This window comes from Phymastichus coffea, unplaced genomic scaffold (assembly GCF_024137745.1).
Source record: "Phymastichus coffea isolate CEN01 unplaced genomic scaffold, Cenicafe_Pcof_1.1 PCOF00213, whole genome shotgun sequence".
Lineage (NCBI taxonomy): Eukaryota > Metazoa > Arthropoda > Insecta > Hymenoptera > Eulophidae > Phymastichus > Phymastichus coffea.
The window spans coordinates 159567-184459 of record NW_026707024.1 but is presented as its reverse complement, the minus strand read 5'-3'; the positions used below and the strand labels follow the sequence as shown (position 1 = coordinate 184459).

Below are 24893 nucleotides of genomic sequence, written 5' to 3'. Positions count from 1 at the left end.
ATGCGTTTGGTATTCATAGTCTACTGGCGAAAATTGCCTCGGAGCGCGGGACAAAGGTTTACAGGAGATCGTAAAACTAAGTCGAACACCTAACAGTCTGATATTTATTTGGGCCCGCCCGCGAAAATATTCTCTTCTTCCTGAAGGATATGTATAGATGTCCGACACGTGCTGCCATCTTTTCTCGCGTGCTGCGTTGGTGAAAGTATAATATTCCGAGCGTTGGCGCACGCAGGACATCGACGAGTTTATCGTGGTAGGATCATGAACTATATCGTCGACAGGTAAGTCGGTAAGTGACCGTTTATGATACACGGAGTAGTTGAATTTTAGTGGCATTGTTGACCGGTAGAGTGTCGGTATATTATTGATCGTTTGCACCCTCTTCTAATTATTTAAATTCATTTTCTTCTCTTTACAATGCAACTTAATTTTTTTCAAAAATTAGATGGTTACTGATTAATCAGCTTTTTTAGCAAACATTTACGAGCTCAATTGCTTTATTTGATGAATCGTTGTATGGTGATTACGAACGCGAATGTATGAACAGATATATTCAGAGCATACAAATTGTTTTGTCACATGTAAATTGCTGAATTACTCTCGTTTGTAAATTCCAAGAAGTGAAATTCTTGTTCGGTTTATGATCTATCTCATTTCTCCAATAGGATGTTAGCGGCCTTTAGAAAAACGAATTTGCTGAAGACCGCATTAGAAATTGGCAATCTGTCGTCGGTTAACCTATTGCACAAAAGTCACGTCGCTAACAACAAGGGAAGCTGCGGTTGCGAGCCTCCGAAAGTCGCAGTGGTACGTCAAAGCATTGCAATTATTGTTTACGAAAGATAGCTTTTAATTTTGCAAAGGAAATCCCGTCAACGCCATTTCCAATTTGTAAGCTACGATCCATAAGCCACGTCTCGAATAACGGGGCGCGTTACTTTGGGCGCGTGATTGCGGCGATATTGCGAAATGCGAGAAATCACGCGCCACAGTGCGCCCCACTCGAATTGAAGCTGCGCGCCCGCGTAACGCCGCGCGAGAAGGCTGCGCGGATCGATTGTTGGCTGATTTCTCTCGCGCGCCACGAGCCGCCGAGGCTTGTTATTTACAGATGTACGGCATCTAGAATATTGCGCGCCAGCCGGAAGCACTCGGTCTCGCGTGCGCGATTGCGTTACGCGCTTTGGAAAAATGGGAAATCGGCGAATTAGCTTGACGACTCCGTCGAGATCGAGCAGTCGCGAACCTTGACGCGACGACTTACTTATCCAAATTTTTCAGATAGTATGCGGTTGCGGGGCACTAGACGGCACGGAAATCTCGGAGACGATCTCCGCAGCCATCCACCTCAGCGGCAAGAATTTGCAGCCGCGCTTTTACGCTCCCGACCTCGATATCTGCGGCACGGTGAATCACCTGACAAAAGATCCCGACGAGAGTGGCCAGCCTCGTAACGGGCTGATCGAAGGCGCACGACTCGCGCGCGCCGCCATCAAGCCACTCTGCGAGTGTAAAGCTTGCGATAATGCTGCCTTGATTATCCCCGGTGGTTTTGGAGTCGCTCGTACCTTGTAACACTGTCTACGCTAAAAATGCGCGTAGTCACGAAACGGCCATTTAATGAGTAAATGTCCCTTCCGTAGAAGCGATTTCGCCTCGAAAGGCTGCGAGTGTGTAGTGCTGCCGGAAGTTGAGAGCATCATCAAGGACTTCAATTGCGACAAGAAGCCGATCGGTGCAATGTGCATCGCCTCCGTTATCATCGCCAAAGTGCTTCAAGGAGTGAAAGTCACACTGGGAATGGATTGTAAGATTTATTTTATCTGATCGTTCATTTCCCGATCGCGACTGCTCTTATTCCTCGTGCGGTGCATCTACATATACTCGTATATAGTTTGCTTGCCGCAGTTCGTTACCGTAGCTCGTTGGATAATCCTCACGGCAGAGCTGCTTTTGCATATTATTGCTGGTTTCTTTTGAGAGAGGGGAAAGATAGAAATCTGCTTTTCTGCTTTTCTCCTTTTCTCCTTCGGTCGTACAATGCAATGCTTAATTTATAGCTCGACGAAAAAACAGAGGGAGGAACAACGAAACTACCAATGATAAGGCCTTTTACGTTAACCTCGCAAGTACAACCTTCTTAATGAATTTCTCATTGCAGCAGCTCATTGGTTATAATGATGGCACGAATGAAAGAAAAAATTAATAATATTATTTAAAAGTCTTTTATTTACAAAATTACCATTTAGAAATTAAAGTATACAATAAGATATTCTCGCGATTTTCTACCTTCACAAATACGATAATCATTCGAAAAAATGATTTTTCAGGTCCAAGAGACAAATGGGCTTATGCAGAAGCCATCGAAAAGGTCAGACAAATGGGAGCAAATGTGGAGCTGAAAGACGTCAAAGGCGTCACTCATTGCAAGCAGTTCAACGTCTACAGTACTCCCGCGTGGATGGATACACAAGCGAGTTATGCCGATATTCACGAAGGCATTGGCAGCATGATTACAGGCTTGAGTCAGTGTATTAAATGAGCAACGTTTGGTAATTTCTTTTTAATCTTTAAACATTGTTGATCGATAATGACATTAGACGAAAGACACTGTTTTCGGTTTACAGGATTGGAAAATCACTCGAAGAGAAAAAGAAATAGTCTTATAGAAGGAATATACATATACCTACGTGTAATAATACATTTTTTATTCGTTTTTTGTCTCGGCACCGCCACTGTTAAAGGGCAATGGTTTTACAAGTATAATATAGTCGTTTTATAAATTTTTTTGTAATACGTTTTTTCTTTTTCCAATGCATGGATAGAATCTACTTTTTCTATATCGCTATAATAGTCAACAACAAATGATATAACAATACGCACACAAGATCCACGGTGAAGTAGAGGTTAGTTGGAGAAAAAACTCGTTTTTTATCGATTGTTAACTCGCTTCATGTATTTGCGTTTAAGAAAAAAAACTTTCCGTAATGAGTAGGTTTAAAAGTTATGAGCATTTACACAGAGTGTAAAACCAGATGCATTGAAACGTTTGTTCATTTACGCTCTAGTATGCACTTTGCCGTAAGATCTTGTCTCCCCATGAAGGTCAGTCGTAACGGTGGAATTCCAAGGGCAACTTTATACTCGCTTGGAGTACCATCGCAAGTCGTTCGGTGGTTTTTTTTTCTTGCTTTTACTACATTTTTTTTCTTACCCTTTTTTTCGATGCTTTATAATGAATTTTTAGACAGGAAACGAATTATTATTTATTGTTTGCTTAAATTCTAGTGACAGTCGCTGATTCGTATACGTAATGACGAATAATTTATTATTTTTTTTGTTTTATTGCCGTTACTTTTGCGTTGATCGACGGCACTACTTTTCTATTTTACTTTCCGGTTGTTTTTTGGAATACCACGTAATCAAGATATTTGTACGTCGTTTATGTAACTGCAAAATTTCTTTTCCTCTCATTTGAATGAAAATCGAATAATTTTCATCTAACTAATCAAGCGAGGTTTCACAAGTAAAAAAAAAATAGAAAAAAGAAGTGTCGTCGATGGTTACGATGCACGAAAAAAAGTGCTCTCATCGGAGCCGTTTGAAAAATGGATCGTTTGACGTATCTTTTTTATGTCACCGATCAGCATTTCATAATTTTCAGAGACGACTTTCCGTTTGTTTTTATAAGCTCTGTAGATCAAATCAATAATAAAAATTTGACTAGAATCTCATGTATTTTCATACGAGTTAGATTATACCTCGCTAACTCGCACGAAAAGAGCCGAATTCAATCAAATCTTTTTCCACTGAACAAAACCGTCTACAAAGAATCATCTTACTCTCTACTTGCGACCTACTTTAATTGATTTATCTAATTGTAAATGCAAAAAATGAATGGTGTTGATTATCCGAGGAGTGAAAAAATACTGAAAAGATTCGCATCTACATGTGTCAGTTCCATTTCTCAAACGCCGTGAAAAACACTTGGGAAAAGGGTTCGTCGAGCGACGGTGAAATGGTTTTGTTGATTCACGACGATAGCACGCATCGTCATTTTTTTTCTCTCACGATGAAACAAACGTCGTCTCCTTGCTGTTACGATGAACTCGTTCAACTGAGTGCGAGGAGCGGTTCGACTGTCATACGTGATTTACGCAATTTGTCCTCTTGATATTTCTTCATCTTGATGAGTTTGCGCTTGGCCTGACTTAATTTCTTCTGCGGTACTTCAGTGGTTGTCGTGGTGATAACGTCTCCCTCTTCCTCTTCCAACATTCTCAATGTCTCGAAGATATTTCTTGGTTGGTCAGGTGCTCTGGTGCCAGTGCTACTTCCATTCTTGGCTGCATACACCACGGACAAATGAGAGAAGCTGGATTTCGGTGGCGCAGTGATGTCGGCGAAGTCGCGGAAATTGGCGAAGAAGTCACCGGCACGAACTGGTTGAGGCTTCGGGTTCTTGTAATAGCTGGTCCTACCACGATGGTAGAACGGACTGAAAGCAGTTTCGTCGATACTATACTCGTCTTGTTCTTTATCTTCGGGATAGTATGTTCCGCCGCGAATGACGCCAAAGTTGCCGGAACCAAGAAGAGCCGGTTGCTGTTCCTTGTTCGAAGATGCTATGGCGTAAGGGCGATCGCGCTGGAAGTATCCCAAGAAGCGACTTGGCCTGTAACGTTGTTGCGACTGCTGTTGTTGATGCTCGGTGAACGGGAGTCTGTGATTACCGAAAAGCTCTGCAAACGACGGGAAGAAGTTCTGGCTGTCGGTCTCTAGGCTTTTTTCTTCGCTGTCAAGTTTGGTAGATTCGCTGGTGCTTTCGCTGGAAGTCACGTGGATCGAAGTCTGCACTGGACGCACTGCCACAATGGTCACACGAGCTGGCACCGACGACGGCTGCTCGTCCTCGACGGTGCGATGGTCGTCCGGATGCTCGGGAGCGGATTTTTGGGTGGCGTGTTGTTCCTGATTCTCGTGTCGGGCAGCGCTATGAGAACTTTCAGCACCGTCGGGCTCCATGTACATGTCCGAGTCGTCACCGTCGTCGTAAGCCTCTTCGGTTCCACCGGTCTCTGAGGCTGCTGCTACGGAGTCCTGGAAGCAGAATAGTTGCATTGACTACGCGACAACTCGGCGTGAGTACTACTTTGCTTTGAAAGCTCGCTTTGTCGCGCGCGATGTCGGGAAAACAGTCGAAACATTTTTAACGCGCGTTCCAGCGAAGCTTGCAACACGCCGAATGCCAGAACTGAGAGAACAAGATCAACGCGAAGCGAAAGGATTCGAGCCGTACAAATAGCGCCCGTCAGTTGTCTGCCCGGAGACTTATTTAGCACAGATTTTGACGTCTATATAACTTCCATACCTACGCACGCAATCTCGCGCGCACTACGCGATACGAACTTTTGACGCGCATTTAATCCAGTTAAAACGCTTACGTGAATCTAATCACGGAAACGTAAAGCAATCCAAGCAAATCCTCTCTCGGTGAAACTTGTGGCTCGTTATTGGCATACCGGCGCGCGACATCGTTCTCTCCGTCATTGGGGCCGTCAATTTCGAGGTCGCCGTCACGTGGATTCAAAAGCTTGGATGGAATTTTCACTACTGCACGGCAACACCGTGATCCCTCTCCCACCCGTTCTTTCTCATTTTTCTCGTTGGCCGTACGTACGAACACGCCCACGCAGACGATGCAAATCATTGCGACATTATTATACAGGCACGCCTTTAATGCATTGTTATACGAATATGCCGGGTCAACGACAGCAGCGCAGCCGCGCACGATCCCCTTGTGTATATTTAAATTGCTTGCACGGTGAAAGAGATAGAGCTTGCGAAATCAAGCCTTTCTATGCACATTACTGGTTTAAGAGGTTCAAGCCCTCTTATAGTTTTTTTTTCCTTTTTGCAACCTAATGGGTTGATTGACGGTGCGAGAGAACCAGAGAACCGCGCGTGTTATGTATTCGTGCCACGTGAAAAATTGTATCGTACCCAGAGGCAAAGATGGGCTGATTATCATTTTCGCTATTAAGTTGTTATGCTTCACTGATATGTGCAGAGCAGTATATGCGTGGAGGTATTTTGCACCCACTTGAGGTTGACGTTCAAATGAAATGTTTAGTCATTTTTATTATCGTCGATGAAGCTGTAATGTATAATACTACTTTCAAATTAAACCCATTTCAGAATTCGTCAGCTTACTTTTGTATGCTTTTCCTATTCAAACGACCCTGATCTAAATATCAACGTGCTCCGCTGTAAATAACGTTAGTTAGATCAATGAAAAATGAAGTAAAAAATTGGAAGCTCGTTATTGAACGGATTTTCTAGAAAATTAATCACATAGTATAACTTTCCTCGCGTGTTCAATGAAAATTATTTAGTTAAACAGTTAATATTTCCGATAGAATCGTTTGAGCACGCAGCTCTATGTGTTCCTAGGTTTCTTCCTGCTATATCGGTATAATTTCTCACGCAGCACCACTGTAAACTCACTCGCAACAGTTTTTCATTCGGTTCATTGCAGTGCACACGAGCCAAAGAAAATCAGATCGCTTGTATTATTATTATTTATGTGCATATGATTCTCAGGTTTCGCGTTCGCCGCGCGTTCTCTTATTTTAGAAAACGCGAGAACTATCAATGGCACACGCGCGCCAGGAAAGTTTTCAATATCAGCGACATCGACAAATTGTTATTTATCGCGGTTTTGCGTGCTAAAGCAATTCCGCGACGAGATTGATGGTTGCGACGACCACTGACACTGGCCGAGGGAGCGTTGCAAAGCTGCTTCTATTGCATTAGCCTTTGTGTGCAAACTCGCCGTCGACCGCCAATGTTTATGCAAGATGGAGAAAGAGAGAAAAAGATATATATATATATATATATATAGAGAGAGAGAGAGAGAGAGAGAGAGAGAGCTAGGCGTTGAGCAAATTTGAACTTGTGATAATTAAAAAGCGAAACAACATTGTATATTATAGGTCAATCAACGGCTATCGAAATGGAAGAAAAAGTCTTTTCGTGAAAATTAGAAAATTAATGCAGACAGGTACTGTTTAATTTATTTTTGACGACTGATAATTGCGGAAGTGTGCAATTCACACGAGCTTCAAGCATTCCAAGTACAAGATCGTAAGAAAACTGTAAAATTTGGTTTGTTTTTCTTTGAACTTTATAACCGTCGAAATGTCGGCTGGCAAATTCAATTTTCGACAAGAGCATACGTATATAAATTATTTTTTTGAAAAAACAAAACTGCGAAAAGCACGTAAACGTTTTGCATAAGAGATAACGTCAGAGCAAGCTAATCGCTCAGAAATCTAAGCCATAAAGGTTGAACGACTGCTATCGATGATGCAGATAAGTTCCTTTGTGAATCGATCGATCGATCGTTATCGCGATCTCCCGCGACTCACGAGGGATATGGAGCTATGATTTTATCGGTTTATCCCTTTGACTATCTATCTTATGCTCGCATTGTTCTTCGTTATTTAGAACTCAAGTTCTGATGGTGTATGCTGTTACATATTTTCTATTTGCACAAAATTCTTTTTTTTTAAGAAACCCCAATGAATGATCGGCACTGTATACCTCGTAACCAGTTCTCTCATGATTAGCAACAGGAGCTCCATCTGAAACAAAAGAAAATGTTTCGATTAAAAATGTATTTTTTTTTTGAATGCAAGTGTGAGAGTATCGGGATTATACAAGCTCTTACGATTTTTTTCTATTCTAAATTCTATTATTCTCTTTTCAGTTACAATAAATCATTATGGAATGAAATTATACAGTTTTTGTTTTATTTATCAAGAGTTGATTAGAAAAGTTTTACATAGCTGAGCCCTTCTATATTTTACATTATATATGTGCAATTACATATTACAATTTCAACCTCAAACACGACGCTCTAGAAAAATATTTAACATTTTAATATAAATTGTTATGTAAAAACGTAAAATTACGTAATCAAAATAATAAAAAGTACTCGTTTAGAAAATAACAATTACTTTTTTAATTTCAATACATTGATTTATATTGCCATGTTCATTTTGCATTAGATTTGATAGTTATAAGTTGAGATTTATCAAATGTTTGAAAAAAATGTTGCTACAGACTTGTCTTTACAAGCAGATAAAAAAATGTTGATGACTTTTAACACAAATTATATTATCGTTGATTGCAAATTTGTTGAAAGGAGCATACTTAGTCAGGCTCTAACTACACACACACAACACATATAATGTCCTAAGCTCTTGCGAGAATATGCATTTTCACGTAAGGGCTGTTTAAAACATCACACGAGTGGTTTTTAAAATTTTAAGTTCGGATCAAAAACATTTAATATAATGTTTTAATAATATAATCTTCATAGCTATTATATTGATCGTCGAATGCATATCCTTTTTGCATAAAATTGAAAAATATCCAAATGAATGATAAATGAATTTGACCGTTACGATTATTGATAAAAATTCACCATATAGTATATATTCAATAATCTCAACAATTTTGAATTCTCTGCTCGATCTTCTTGTTATTTCTCATCTGTAATAGCTAGTAAACCATTAATTGATATTGAATTTCACCCCAGAAAAAAATGATGAAAGATTACGTAAAGTCTTTATATAAAATATTGAAATAATTTTTTTCATTTGTCAAAGAATTTGTTTTTAATTTTAAAAACCATCTCGTGCTGTTTCAAAATTAGCGATGTACTTGGAGAGAAGTTAGCAGAAGCATTAAACAACAGCTACGAGAGCTCCCAGTATGCAAACATACACGTGTATGCGAAGGTCCATCGACACATACTGCGCGTAAATTATTATTACGAAAGTGACAATACTGCGCTCGCAGTGAAAAACATGAGTTTCCCAACAATGCCGCAGATGAGTTTGCATTATTCATCGTCGATCACCTAACATGGTGGAGAAGAAGAAGCTGGTATTCGCGAATATCCCACGTATCGTCCTCATTTTTCAATGACGAGAGTAATACCCATTCGTCTTTTTCCACAATGTTACGAAGGAAGCTGGTAAAACCAGATTACGGATGCAAACCAAAATTTATACAACATCGAGTTTTCAGGCTGTCGTATAAATTCAATTAAATAACCATTAATAATAAATTTATGACAAAGTATAAAACGCCGAAGCCGACACTTCCGTTCGCGTTAATTGGGAAAAAGTGTCTTGCGAGCGCGCAAAATATCCCCCTTCACATACTATGCCGCTCGTAATTATCGGACGAAAAAGAAAAATGGTAATAATAATTTTGATAGCGAGAGCGTCCCATTGTTGGCTTTCTCGAGTAAGTATAGGCGCATAAAACTTTCTAAGGCGCACGCTGCATAAATTTCGCTCGCGCGCGGATCAATCAGGAGCGCGTGTGCTTTCACCTCGCCTAAAAATTGCACGGGGGTCGACGAGTGGAAACAGTGGAAACAAAAAAAAAGTCCAGAGCTCTGGCTACCTTTTCAGGTAAACGACGCGACAGATATACGTCGAGGAAGTTGATTTACATTCGAGATTCGCGTCGTATACGGACAGCAGCGTTCGACATGAAGTCGTTTGGATTTGTCCGATCGTTAAATGACAAATGCGTGCATTTTGCCATTCAGGAAGGGAAAAGCGAAAAGTCAGTCGAAAAGGCCAGATGGGTGATTAGCGTTATTATGTGTTTACACTCGTAAAAAGCAGCCAGGAAGAAAGTGCAACCGCGGTAACAACGTTGTTTCTTTTTCCTTTTTTTTACGACGCCGAAAAAAAGTTTTACGCGTGTTTATAACACACATGAGATGCAGATCGTAACGATGCTGCGAAGAAAACGTAGCTTTGTTGTTTCGGAACGCGCTGCACCCGTGGTTCATTCTTTTTTTACGTAATCTCGCGGATATCTCTCCAACGGTATAAGAATTGCTTTTATCGTGTGTTCAAACGTAAAATTAATAAAATTTGTATCCGTTTTCGGCGATCGTCATTTCTTACGGACGTTCATTTACAATAGAGGATGGAACAGTTTCGCAGTCACTTATAAAGGCGCGCGACCGCGATAAATTTCACCTTACGATCTACCAATAACGACATAACGTTTTGAAAATATAAATAAATAATCTGCAGTCTATGCGCTTTTTATCTCTCCTCTCCCATAATGACGAATACGATAAGTCAGTCTCCCTTTGCGAAAAGTCATTTACTTGCTTCTTCTTTTTCGTTCTGTCCACGTGCAGATAAACGTATGCCTACTGCAAAGTTTCCCAAGAACGAAGCGGCAAAAATACCATCTTGTGCAAAATTAAACAAAAGCCAATAAAACGATGAAGCGCGCGGCACGTGGATATCTGCTTGTATTGCACGCCGCCGCGCGTCTGTCGCAACGTATAGAAAACCCTCGGTGTAATTTTCCGCTCATCTCTCTCGCTGGAGTCGTGTAGACCGGCAGCAAGTTCTCGATAATTTCTTCATATAAGCTCGCTTGCACAGTGCAGCGCGGCGGGCAAACAGCACGTACGGGCCGATCATCATCGATCCAGGAAGCCGAAGGATCGCGGCTAATGAGATGCACCACGTCGTTACTCCGCTGCTCCCTTCGCCAAAGAAAAATTCCGAGATCCTCGCTCCGATATAATTTTCCAGTGGGTTTTTACAAGAGGTTTCGCAATTGTTACTCCTTTGAATGTGCGCGCGAATCGCCAACACGCGTTTAGTCCGACCGATTTACGACCGAGAACGTCGAAACGTATAAACAAACGCGTCCGGCAAAGAACTGCTACCGCCGAAAGCACTCGCGTAATTTCGATCCGCGTTACAAACACTTAGCCCGATGTAATCCCTACCCTCGGCATCAAATATTAATCACACAACGAGAGTGAAGCTCGGTTGCCGTGTATAGCAGCTGCGCGGCGTCCAGTTTCGTCATCGAGCAGCGACGCTCGCGCGCCACTGTGTTCGTAATCAATTTATCCAACGCGAGAGAGGCGATTATGTGTGCGATGCATTCTACGAGCGAAAAATGAAATCGAGATAAAGCGGCTTAATAGGAGCCCCAACGTGAAAGAAAAATAGCGAGCGTTCGTTTACAGAAGAGTTGAATAATAATGAAGAGCGCGCATCGCTGCGCGATACATGTGGAAATCAGCGGCGCGCGCGCTGGTAATTGCGCAACAATCGGCAGGAACATATTGCATCGAATTCAATAAATTAATCGAGCGCGTTCGCGCGCGTGCACCTTAAACGACGTTTGCATCCGCGCTATCGCGCAGCCTCCTTTCGTCGCATTCCGTCACGTTTTGGCAACAGGCGTGCGCGCTGACAAATTTAACGAGCGCAACTAATGGAACGAGTGCAACTCAACGAAACACCGAGACTACTCCATTTTCTATGGACGATCCCTGTCCACCGTTCGACGATTTCAATGGCAATTCGAATGCGCATTATTTCTCTACTGGACTCGCTCTTTTACTCCGCTTTAAGTGATAGCCTCCATCGTTTTTAACGGAAAACGTTGTCTTTTACGATCTCGTAAAAACTATCCTGAAAGGGAAAAAAATCCACGACATGTTACTTTCGCGAGGCGTTAACGTTTTATGCGGCAAGCTATATGCGTAAGGGTAATTTCTAATTTATTGCACGGCGAATCGTTAAACTTAATCGACTTATTGTAGCAAAATAGAAAAAGCTTCATACATCTATATATTACGTGAGTAACGACATTCCTAGAAAAAATAATGAATTATATAAAAAAAGAGGTGCGCGCAACAAAAGCATTGTCCCGAACAATGCTGAAAGGTCTCCTAGTAAAATTACATTGGAAAGTGCTGCAACAGAGTGCAAATATTATGCGCCCGCGAAGACGCGCGCCACGGCAATAATAATACCACGATTCGCTGTGGGCGAAGGGGAGAGGACATCAAATAATGGATCACGATGCACACCGACTAGACTGAAAGAGCGGATCGTGGGAGTTTTGCTCCGAGGCACTCCTGTAGTAATGTTTCGCTGCATCGTTTGCGAGTTACCTGAACTTTGGCGAAAGGGCGCACGATGACGTCCGCAAAAATTTGGGAAGATCGACGCGAATCGTCGCCTCGAAATGAAGAAACCCAAAGTTACCCAATAGTTGCGCGTACGCAAGAGACAAGAAAAATGCACGACGTTGATCAAGAGCTGATCCGATATTACGATGCTCAACAATACGCCGCTCGGCGCAAAATCGCTTTCCAATCTCGAACGAAAGTAAAAGCTCCGCCTCGTCGAAAAATTATAAAAACGTCGCTGGCGTCCAAATTAAGAGCACGAGTGAAAGCTTCGGAAGAAAAAGAGAGAAGAAAGAAAAAAAATGAATTGACCGGTGACTTTGCATGTACGTACGGACACACGGAGCAGACGTGCACTCGCGAGAGATTGGCCGTTCGCGTCTAATCCCCCGTAGGCGCACAACTGTACTTTCTCCGTTAGGGAGGAACCAATTACGGACTACCGCGCCATTCCTCATTTTGTCCGATTCGAACAATAAAGCAATGTAGCGTGCTCGCGCGGAATTAATAAATTCGCCGCTCATTGTCCGCCACTTAAAATCAATTAAGGGGATAGGTTATTACGACTCTCGGCACATTGGAAAGGGGAGAAAAGCATCGGAGTTACGTAAAGGATTTTCAATGCCGAAAATATCTCCAGGAGACACGGAGAGGCAGAGTTCTGGATGTCGCATTCACATGTCGTGCGCGGGCGTCTAATTAAAGTGGGCCCCCTGTAGATTGACGAACGCCGCTGATATATGCACAGGCCACGGAGGACTTTTCTTTCAACTGCAGCTTTCTAATGGCGAGCCGCACGCGCGTACGCGTGCCATTTGTTGCCGATCGCAAGGAGACAAATTCGATAGCAATGGATAATCGCCGTCCGCGGGCGCGCGCGCGCGCGCAGAGTTTGCGGAAATTGCCCGTGGGAATGGATGTGGGGACGTCGATTGAGAATTTATAACAGCGCAAGAGAGAGAAAATGCCTATAAGTTATTTTAAAAATTGAGAAAAGCGCGCGCCGATTTGAAACTACGGAAATTGACGATTTGAAAACGCGTTTTTAATAGAATAAAAAAAGTGCGTTTAGTTTAATCTATTTCATATTGATTTCGATTGAATGTCTTCATTATCTGATATTTTCACTTGGATGCTGGTTATCGAAGGATTTACGTTGAATACGGAAAATCATTTTCGATAATTAAGCTTATCAGTTTTTACTGCGTAAATCAAAATAAACGAGTGACTTTTAAGATTACAAATATTCGTTGCAAAACGTCAAGTTATTTACTGTAACCGAGATGGGCTTCACATATCGGTTCATCTGCGAGATCATTTCCCGCTATTATTAGCATCATTCCAATTTCTTTTTCTATAAAAATATTATCAGGTTTACTTTGAAAATTCAACTCATCCCAGTGTTTTCTCACAGTCAACGTAAAAATAAGTTTCCAGTAAAAAGCAAACAAAAACAGCTTACTTTAACGACACGTTTGTCAATATACATCGATACAGAGAAAATCGAAGAAAAACGCCCAAGTGCAACTGAAACGAGCGGAATGAAGAGACTCTCGTAAATTATGCAAAGTGAGTAATAAAACAGCGCAAACGGAGAGTATAAATGTTTCTCGGCCTTTTACTTTTCTTCGCTCGTGTCCATTACATTTGCTAATGTAAATAGCGACGGACATAACAAACACTCGCGCGGTTGATCCTTCGACTTCCATTCGCACTTGGAACAATAAAAAAAAATGCTTGCAAAATACAAAAAAAAAGGTGCAAGCGCAGCACCCACAATAACTACTTTACAACTTGTTTACGACTTTATTTATTTAAATTCCTTAGAGGTGAGTATTAAAGAGCATTATCGTGTACCTTGGTGATAATGTGAATTAGCCTGCTTATCGGTGGAGGGAATTCTCGCAAGAACGCGCGTGCGCGCATATCGTTAAGTTCATGAATTATGAGATTTATGAAATTAGTCGTTTTGAAATATTGTCATGTAGGCGCTGACAGTATTTATCGGGAATATTGCACGGCCTTATCGATTATTTTCCGTACACGTCAGTACAAACAGTTATTTAGTTTGATTTCGTATTTGTTAATGAAGCGATTCGCTGTGTATTAGAGAATTCATTTCTCAGCGCAAACCGCGAAATGTCGAAATCATTTATAAACGTCGTGGAGCAATTCAATCAATAATCATCTTCGTGCCGCAACGCAAATTACAATCTCATATTATTCGCCGAGAATGCCTGTTTTCTTTTTAAAGCGCAGTTTTTTTTCTGAATGCCTCGGAAAGCGAACGTTCTATCCCCCTGGATATCGTCAACAACAAGGAACAAGTTGTCCTTGCGCACGCGCACAGTAAGTTTTTAGAGCCCGGTTTGAGGCGAATCTCGTTTGAGCCACGCTAACTTGTCATTGCTCGCACAAGGACGACAATCTCGATGCGCGAGTTACAAGCACGCGGCAGCCTCGAGGTCAGCGGTCAGCGTGGTCGCATCGATAGAAAAGCATTATGCAAGTTGGAAAGTCACCAATCACTTCCTCCACGAATAATATGATTTTCTCTTATGCAAATGCGCAAAACCCGTGGCTGCGCATTGTTGCCGAAGCCAAACAGGCGACGCGTTTGGAAAAGCCATGCCGGTACGGTGCGAGCGCGTGGCTGTTATTTATGCCCAGGGGCCAGCACGCATTAATGCAACCTTGACAGTCCTACGGTCGGCAGCAAATGTATGCGTTCCGAGTTCGATGGCACGTAGCGCCGCTATATTTTGCTTCGAATCTACACTTTCGTAAGTCCCGCGAACTTTTCACGCGTCTAATTTTACGAAACCGCGAAGTGCAGAAATCCACGATTAAATAAAACAGAAGAGGAAAAAAAACGGCAGCGCGAAATTCCGCAGATCAACGTTGAAAGCTAACGCTCGGGTTAACTCAGCGCGCGTGGTTATATAGGCTTAGCAATATACGTCAACGGGTCTGTCAATCGTTCGAGCTTTCGGCGATAACGCTCTTCGCCGCGTTTATAATGTTCTCAAGTTGAGCAAGACATAACCGATGTGGCTCTCGCGCGCTCTTTAATCGTCGGAGCTCTCGATTTCACGCAAACTCGCCAAAGATTCGCTGCATCCCGCGCCGCTCAGCTGATTTCCGCGTTTCACTCGATCGATTATATTGTTCGATTCCATTGGGGACGACGACCACGAGCGATGTTATTTACGCGCAATGCAGCACTTTCTCCCGCGACGCTGATGCAGACAAGTGTCGTCTCCTCGCGCGTACGTACGTTCGAGTACTTCCGCGTCTTGCCAGATGGATATTTTAAAGCTTCGAATCACGTAACAATTGTACATTCGTGTTGTACTGTTCAAATGATGAATTCTAAGATGCCATTGTCGGTGCTTTTCTACGTTACTCGATTAACTTGTGAAATTATCATTATTTTCAAAAAACCCTAACCTCGAATAATTAAGCTGTCACGTATAACCAAGCAATATTTTTATGTACTTTCATTGTTACGACCATAATTGACACATCGAATGTACTTTTTAGTACGAATGTTAATTTATCATATGCCATCTACTTAACGGGAAATGAACTGACTGCAACATAAATCACATTCCGAATAAAAAAAAGACTGCAGCGAGCGCTGGTCGTTTGAACTTTGCTCGGATGTGAAAGTAAGACAAGACTTTTCTTCAACTTTGTGAACGCAATCGAGCGAAGAAAAATTAATTAATGCGGTTAATGGAAGATCTCGGCATCGTTCATGTGATTTCAAACAAATGCGAAGTTCATGCTCGCTTCAATCAAACACTCGAACAGCAGCTTCAGATCATAATAATTTTACGACGATCCTCATTGAACATTTCACTTTTGACGCGGAGGCGAATTTCACGTAATACCCCCTTAAAAACTTTTACAATGTTTTTATTGAGGCGGCACTTGAGCATATAAACCGTCAATTAATAAAAGTTTTTCACCCAGAGTGGCAAGAAAGGCAATTTTGCCGCGCGTAGTAAATCACCTAAAACGGAAACAGAAAAATTCATATAAAAAATCATGGAAGATTACGAACGCGAAGCCACACAGTTTTAAAATAAAGCCACTTTCACGTAGGTCCCTTTTGGAAAGCGAAACAATTTCATCAATTCCACGACCAAATTATACACTATTCACATGGCTTGATTGACCGATAAAACAAGCGAACGGCAAGGCGCGCGGAAGTCCTTAAAAACACTTTACCCTTAGGGCTCGTTACTTTACACGCACGCCTGTTTACCAGGAAAATGAAAATACAGTGGCGCACACGCCAATTAAGTCGGACGGAAGCCTCTCCCGCGTTGAATTTGAATGTTTGCACGCTGGTCGTGCAATTTGCGATAGTGTTTACGTGAAATTGACTGTTTGATTTTCCGAGACGCGTAATCGCTTTTCTCCGAGGCTAATGATGCCGAGTCATTCAACGATGATGGATCAATTACACCGGGGTTGGGCTGGCTTGGTGGTTAAAGCTTTTTTTCTTCCGTCTTAATTCGTACTCGATCGTGATTCAGCTACGTAACCGCGTCGGTACTTTATGCTCGAGCTGGGAGTATCTCTTCTTTTTTGTTTTTTATTTTTTTGGTTTAAAATGATGAGCGCCAGTTACAGAGGAGTAAGGAAAACAGGTCACTGTGCCAGGCTAACTACAACTGTACTTTCCTAATCGTGGTTCACAGTAAACATCAATTTTCTCCATTTCATTTCTGTCTGTTCCATTCACCGGAATAAGGCAATGCTGCTTCGGTGCTGACTAAATAATGATAAAGCCAACTTTATTTTTATATTCTCGACATCATTCTCGACATCAAATATAGCATTCAGAACCATAAAATTCAACGGCAATAATAAAAAAGAAAATGCAAGCCAAGTGGATTATAACTGAACATAGACTTTACGGTCTACAAACAATTCGCTCAAGAACAACCGCAACGCACTCTTTCCCTCTCTCTATTTTTTATAAACAATTTCCACACACACCGTCTTTATGTAAATAAAAGCTGTTTACGCGAAGGCGTAAGAAAACTAGAGCAAGCTTAAATAGCTCGACGTTCGCTTCTGCAGAGAGCGAAGAAGAAAAAGAACGTGTACCAAGAAAAAGGAATAAAGGTAAGGTCGAGGTCCCTTCTCCAGCACGACGAAAAAAACGAAGCGACGCAACGATGCAAGAAACGCTGTCGTCGTTCTGTGCTGTAGTGGTAGGTCGAGGTTAAGCTCTTCCACAGTGCATTTGCAGACCGGACGTGGCGAAAAAGCACGATCTTCCGGAACGGTTGCAAGGACGCTCTTTGTCTTATGCAGCGAGGCGAAGTGGGTTAATAGCATGATACAAATTGTTAAGCGACAAGCTCGATGATAAAAAAAAAGTAAAGAATGCCAAGAGTAATCATTAATGGACGATAAATCGTAGCGTAGGTGCGAGAAACTTGTTTTCCCATGCATATACGTATATGGAGGCGCGTGAATAATTGAATCGTTTATCGCGAGGTGAAGAGTTGCCTGGTGAAAGTTCGGTGTCGGTGAGAATCCTTGAGATTTTCTTCGCGCGATCAACGTCGCGCCGCGAAGCTGTCAACTCTCTGACCGAGAGATCATAATTCGGTGTTCTATGAAGCGGCGCCTTAGCTAGACTATCGTTGGTGTTGCGCAAACGGAATACCTCCGATGTGTTCTTATGTGCACTTCGCTAATATGTTTGTCCGGGTGAAATGACCAATTTAAGTTCCTCAATGACGATTTCGAAACTTTGTAGTAAGGTGACGATCGCTTCAACTATACGTATATTTTTAATCAAGAAAAAGTTTTAGATCAAAATAAATGAGGGTGCGATAGGTGGTGAACAAGACTTCTTGGCTTGAAACGAAATACTAGTCTTATGAAAATAACAAAGATCTTCTCCATTTCATAATTTACGTTCTATCCGATGAAGTCTCCGTCTTGTTTCGTTTCATTTTCAGTTATTAATAATATGAATAACCTAAAAAAATCTTAATAAAATACTTAAATTTATCGAATACAATTAACGGCTGCCCAATAACACTCTTGGACATGAATTTTTGGAATTCGAGTTGACGATTGCAATCGGCGAGCCCTCGCTCGCTCTCTTATTCCTTTTCTTTACTGAAGCAATAAGTAAAAGTAAATATAAAAAAACAAACATTTATATTCAGTTTCTTTTGTTCGGACAAACATCGAGTTGGCTAGAAAATGCTTTATACTCATTTAATTTTTTTTATAAACGATCAATAATTACAATAGCATGTCTTTTGTTCCGCTGTATTTTAGAATTGGTCAGACTCGAAGTGAATGGTGTGTCGACCTAGCGCAAAAGAAAAACCAACGTAACCGTACGAAACGTCCGATCTCATTTCTCGACACTTACATTTTGACCGAAATATATATGCTGGTGAAAAGTGAAAATGTTTTTTTAATATTTTTTTCTCTTACCCGCGGTTTCGATAAAATTAATTTTCAGCAACTAATCAGATTCCGAGTGTCTTTTCTTTGCGAGGGACTCGGATTATTCCTTGAGAAAGCTCTCAAGAGGTTATCTCACCGAAGCGGTCAATCACATTTGCAAAAAAAAGTCTTCGCGTCACAAGAGGGAATTCAGTCGCGGAGCGCACGTGGAGTCGGAAACTAATCTCGGACGTTTAAAAAAAGCTGAAAAGAGCACGGAATTGGTGATTCTGCATTCTTTCCAAATCTCTTAGATCTCGACGAAACAATAATTGAAACAAGAAATTTTCAAATTGCCAACAATGATTAAACTCTCTTTTTCTCTTTTCATCTCTTTATTATTACTTTTTAAATAATAAAGAAATTGCAGAAATCGCAATTCTCAATACACCGCATCCTTTCTTACTTTAGTTTTCGCTTTATTTCGACATTGACGGTAAGTTATTAATCATAATTCAGCGAAGCTGATCATTTTCTAAAAAATGTCGTTCGTAGTAACACTCTAGCTTCACTATTACGTGCAAGTATTCCGGGGGATCCTTGCCACGCGTATCTTCGTAGGTCTCTCTTTTCTCATCCAACCCATAAATATGCTTACACCCACACTTCTCAACCGGCGGCACTATACAGCATTAGATTAGCACTCGATCTGTGCGTCACATCGCGTGCCATTGAAGTCTCTTTTATGTAACGTACGCACACACAGACACACCACATTGAAAATTTATCGGCTACCTGTTTACGCTCGCCGAAAAAAAAACAGAAATAAGCGGCAATTGCGCAATGAGAATGAGTAAAGCTATAAATTAGTCGACTCATTGTCACCCGCGATACGATTTATCACTGCAAGTGACGCCACACAACAGAAGCATCCGGCTATACGCAAGTAGCTTAGTTTATGCGAAAACGGTAGCCACAACGGACTACGATCGCCTTTGCTGTTTACATTTTTAGAGGATAACTTCAGTGGCGCCCGAGGTGATTCTTTTTTGTAATCGTTAGGTATTGGTGTTCCGACCGCTCTGAACATACCTCTGATGAGATGATTATATTAAAGACATCGGGGACACGTGGCTTTACGTATATGTATATTTGTTTATCTATTTCAGCGTGGCTTCACATACATAAACATGAATTTTCATTAAAATTCAGGAACAATTATAGGGATCCCTTGGTCAAATGTTCTCGAGCACTGTGCATCATTCGCGATAACGTCCAGCGAACAATTACGCGTAATTAAATTCCAAATGATATTCACAGCTCTTGGTTCGGGATATATCGTTTTAAACTCGATAAACCGGCGTATTTATGAAAACGTGATACAAAATGCCTGATAAGCTCTGCAGGCTATTATGGGTGCCAAATCCCGATACACATCTGCGCGTTTATTTAATCGAAATGTCTAAACGCGTGCACGAAAAAAACAACTAAGCTATACATACGTTATCTCACGTATACGAACTTTCTATACATATGCAAAACCATTTCGTTTGTCGATCGCGCAGCTACCCTGCAAATCCCAAACGACAGCTTGCGCAATAAGCGTAACGCGTACGTACGGTTCTTTTCGTTCAATTAAAACGGTAAAAGCAAACGACAAGGTGTGGGTGACAAGTCAAAAACTCCATCTGCGGAGGGTGAGGGGATTTCCATCGCAAATTACCTGCCAAAGTCCATTAGCTCAAGCGTGCTGTGTGTGCTCATGCACTCTCGAGAGAATTAATTAATTTCACCGCGCGAAAATTACGCGACGATGAAACAAGGAATAAGAAATATAATATTACTTAAAAAAACTGCATACCCGAAAACTTACGTAAGGTGTGCGTGCCCTTTCGATCATGCGCCAAGATGATCTTATCAGTTCTATGGAGTAAAAGCTCCGATAGATCAAGTGCCCTTGAGAGTTGGAGGTCACACGAAACAATCGGTAGGTTACCTAAGGTACGGTGTCTTGCATATCGATCCCCGGAAGCATGATCTGTCGGTGCTGGTAACAGGCGGAAGCTTACAACGATGAGTCGTGTGTGTGCGGTGAAAGTTGAGATTGGAAAACGATCGATGAAAAATTTCGGTTGTTTTTTTCTTTTTTGTCATCCGAAAGTCTCGGTTACACAACGAAGCTTTCGAAAATGAATGAATCTTCAAACGGAATGTCGCGTCGGGATAATAAGCCATGGTCGAACTAATTTGCATGCGTAATTATAAAAAAAATTTCGTTCGCATAATGCGCTTTGAAAATTGACGATTGACGACGCTCGCGCGTGAAAGTACATACACACGCGATGCGCTTTTTCTAACGCGGAAATGGGTAGCTTAATGGGCGAGTTATTGATGGGAAAACGTTGCGCGCTGCCGTAGCAGAGAGGCGTGGTGGCTGTTATTAGTCAAGTTTTATTGGCGCTGATGAGTATCAGGTGTCTCGGAAGTTTATTGGCTTGCTTACAAAAGTCGATTTCCATTCGCAAATTTTTTCGTACCGCGTGACCTTCTTTTTTACTTTCGTAAGGAGGCATGTCATCGCGTCAAAGCGTTTTCAAAACGAGGGACAAAATATATTTTCCTTTTATCGCCACAAGTGTAGCGTTAATTTACGGTCCTTTTCATAAAGCCGAAACAACAAAGTTTATTGAACCGCTTCGGTTGAAAGAAATTACGTAAAGCGGGCAATCTCTTTTTGTGCGCGCGAAGACGAAAAAGAGGAAAAGATATAAAGGCACGCGTCGGACATTCTGTTTATTGATCTGCCTTCACGGCAACTTCAGTTCTTCGTCTTCGTTGCGCGAGACTCTGCGTCGCCTCTTTTTCAAACGTGTCTCCAAAAATGGGTGGAAAAGTACGAAACACGCGAACTTACATAAAATTTCTTCGGCTTCTTCTCTCGAGAAATTCGGAAAAGCCTCATGAAAATGCGCACTTTACGAGGTTTAATATAAATCGCATAATTATATCATTAATTAAAGCTCTTGGTTATACATTTAAGTTATAATTTAACATGTGCGATGAATTTTTTCTCTCTCCACTTATTTCAAATAGCATAATTTCTGATAATTAAATCATATTTTATTGACTCCGGTATATATAGTTGCGGGTTGTTTTTTATTTTTCACACTACTGTTAATGTGTTACTGTGAAAGTATTCTGCCATTACACGGACGTGATACATTCACTTCGTTGAGATGCTAACAACACAACTGACAATCGCAAAGAAAGTATTTTTCGTTCAATAATTGGGCGTCCAAATTCTTCGTGCGGGTAGATGAAAGTATCGCGGTATGTTTTTTTTCTTTTAATATGTGCACTTTCACATGCGTGCGAGGACGACGCGTCAAATAACTTTTATTTTCACTCTTGGAATTCGTGAGATGGTAGCAAACGATACGAAAAATAAGATTTGCGATAATCACCTATGAAATATTATTATTACGATGCACATACCGTTACGATAGTAAAAACTACGAAGATATTTGATTGCCAAGTGAACATTAAGTACCATTCGGGAATCCGTGCGAGCAAACAGGAAATGGACAAAAACTATTAGTCTGACGGTAATTATAACCAGCGAGCGCCGCGCAAGTTAAGGCTAATAATTATTTTCCGATGTGTTGACAACTATTACTTTAACGTAATCTACAACGTGTCACAAAGTTTTTTCATTTTTATACTTGAACCAATCCAATCGAGTTTACATAAACTTCACGGCAATAAATCACAAAAAATTTTTTTCTTTTTTTACAAGAAAATGCGGGATCGTAAGTGACTAACACGCGTGTCATTAAAAATTGAAAATTCACATCAGTGTATAAGATCCTTTCCCTTTCAGTTAACTGCTCGAAAGTGAAATGAAATCACGGCCGCAACTCGAACAAACGAGCATGTCTACGCGTCAATAAACCGGCGATCCGCGAATCATGAAGTAGCCTCAATTTAACGCTCGACTGCCTATTGTAGCCTCATCGTTCATTCGTCATCGAGATCCACTGTCGGGTGTTCATCGCCGCTCGTAAGTCCCCGCGATAATCTTCAACATTCTCACGCTCGGACAAAACATACTTTGTAAAAGCATCGTCGTATAATTTTTTGGGAGATGCGTATCCGTATATGTCTGGAAAAAATCTGTTGTATAAATTTACGGTCTCTTGTCCGAGCAGAAGTACCGTGATGAATATGCAAATTCATTGGTTAACATTCATTAAGGCCCGCGCGTATTTGAAAGACCATTCATTTATCATTTATTTGATTGTTTCATAATATTCTAATTGTTAACTGGTATTAACTAACAGCTCACAGAAGATGAATTTCCTCTTGCTTGTAGGAGCTGTATACAAATGTGTTCCGTGCCTCGTAGATGATCCCGTTACACGCTACCGTCTTGATCTCTCCGACACCTTCGATATTTATGTATCGAAAAGAAAAAGAAATGTATGGAGTATCATCGACACGTAAACTTTCATAACATAAGCCGTCGAGATGTTTGCTTAGAGAACTTCGAGGTTGGAAAGTGTTGAGCGTAATTGCTCTCGTACGACGAATACACATGCGACGTAAGAAACGATATTTCGAGGGGGCGTGGAACCTTCTGATTGTTTCCGATTAGGATTTGCTGGATTATTTGCCGCGCGCGTGCACGAGTTTATTGCTTGGAGAGGTTTGAAACGTGCAATTACCTGATATCGAGCTTTCTTACGAAACTCACGGCCGTGTTTCTTTTATTTCTTCGAAGAGAACTGTGAATATAACTTTGCAATCTTATTTATCGACGAATTGCAGGGAATTTCTCCATATTAAATGTTTTCATGCACTTTGTGCAAGAAAAATATAGAGCTACCGGCATTGTGCAAAAACACGCATCGAACGAGTCAGTTGCGAAGCGACATGGATTTCTTCTAGCGAATTTTCAGCAAATTAAAATTATAAATTTCAATTTATTTCGACTGAAATAATTTTAGTAGATGGTAGTAAAGAAATACATAATCATGTAAGAATTTAGTTGCGTATAAAATCAGCAAGTGGCAAACGGTCAGTTTTTCTTTCTTAAAATAAATTAATCATTTTACTGCCTGATATAGAAGTAAGTACACTCTGAAATATTATCAATAGAATAGACATTTCAGAAAAACATGAAATCTCATAACTTTACAATAATTTTCTTCTTGAGTCGCACTTTTATTTCCACCAAAAAAAAATAAAAATCTGAAATGCTTTACTTCCACGGTAAATATCGCCGAAAAGTTTAGGCTCGCAACGACGAACGATAACTACGACAAATTTCAGCATTACCGTTAATCGGAAACAATAGCCACTCGTTAAAATTCTCTGCTCAATTCCATGAAAAAAGAAGAAAAAACTGCTTCGCAATAATATCCATCCTCCTTGGTAATGATACGGCACGCGCGCGTTCAATTGCCAACATTAGCATTTGCATTCGCGCGCGCGAAAATTCTTTTGTTACCGAGCGACCATTCATTCCGCCGAGCATATGCTTCCGCTCGCGAATCTCATACGTAAGCGCGCAAGCCCACGCGCAGATGAGTTGAAACGCATTTCGCGCGAGAGCCGAGCGAAAGAGTGCCGCTCGATCCGGTTATACCTCCGTGAGAGAAAGTTCAGCAGAGAGGCTACTGCCTTTTTATCCTCCCGTCGCGTCGGATGCGCTCGCGCGACTAATTAAAATTCTGACGTCCCTTTTGTATACGAACGAAACGCAATCGTCTTTAAATAGATCGGCACGCGAGGAAGAAAGTTGCGAGCGAAACCCGGAACGAGAGCGAAGAGACAAAAGGCAAGGAAAACGCTCGTTAACCGAGGAAGTTCGATGTATCTTCGGGACACACACATATATAACGAGGCGGACACTCGATATTGTATCGGGTGGATTTATCAATTGCTCCTTGCTCGTGCGCGAACTTAGTATAATATACTTTCCCTCCAGCTGATGGCGCACGTGCATAATGAATCGCGAGAGTTATCTTGCTATTTCTTTTATTTTTTTAGCCAATTAAATTTGCCGATTGATCTTCGAAACTTTCGATCGTTTAGAGTTGATCTTGCCAAAAATCTTGTAGTTGTCGGCGATAGTATTATCAAAGTGTTTTTGGACTGATAGCTGAGAACTTGGAATAAAGCATCGATGTGTTTGGTAAAATCACACCAACTCAATGCTTATGAAATATCAGGACATTTTGTATACTACATGACCCAACATTTCTTCCTGACTCCACGATTGAATAAAACACCAGGGGCGGTTCAACCATCGAATAGAAACGTTTATCAACTTATACCTTCATAGATGCATCAACGGATTGTTGCGGGAGTTTCTCCAATCATCTGGCAGTCGTTCCATTAAGTACAGAAA

General features: G+C 41.3%; 2 protein-coding genes across 5 annotated transcripts in view; one reads left to right on the top strand and one right to left on the bottom strand.

Annotated features, from left to right (window-relative positions):
• The first annotated feature begins 264 nt into the window (after positions 1 to 264).
• Positions 265 to 2547, top strand: LOC131674141 (glutamine amidotransferase-like class 1 domain-containing protein 3, mitochondrial). The gene is made up of 5 exons (XM_058952664.1): positions 265 to 284; positions 669 to 814; positions 1289 to 1574; positions 1647 to 1810; positions 2334 to 2547. The coding sequence occupies exons 1-5, from the start codon at positions 265 to 267 to the stop codon at positions 2543 to 2545; spliced, it is 828 nt and encodes a 275-aa protein (XP_058808647.1). The 3' UTR covers positions 2546 to 2547.
• Positions 2548 to 4113: 1566 nt separating this feature from the next.
• LOC131674138 (uncharacterized) overlaps positions 4114 to 24893 on the bottom strand; it is a 66219-nt gene continuing 45439 nt past the window's right edge. For 3 of the 4 annotated variants that reach the window (XM_058952661.1, XM_058952659.1, XM_058952660.1), the window contains 2 exons: positions 7609 to 7649; positions 4114 to 5103 (listed from right to left, as the gene is read on the bottom strand). In XM_058952661.1, coding sequence (XP_058808644.1) covers positions 4117 to 5034 — 918 coding nt within the window. In that variant the 5' untranslated portion in view covers positions 5035 to 5103; positions 7609 to 7649 and the 3' untranslated portion in view covers positions 4114 to 4116. Of the gene's footprint in view, positions 5104 to 6006; positions 6161 to 7608; positions 7650 to 24893 lie in introns of all 4 variants that reach the window. The other variant, XM_058952662.1, reaches the window with a different exon arrangement.

Excerpts from the sequence above, each read along its gene's own strand:
- LOC131674141 (XM_058952664.1), top strand. The coding sequence starts at position 265 with ATGAACTATATCGTCGACAG. Across the intron at positions 285-668 it reads ATGAACTATATCGTCGACAG|GATGTTAGCGGCCTTTAGAA; the intron begins GTAAGTCGGTAA and ends TTTCTCCAATAG. Across the intron at positions 1,811-2,333 it reads AGTCACACTGGGAATGGATT|GTCCAAGAGACAAATGGGCT; the intron begins GTAAGATTTATT and ends ATGATTTTTCAG.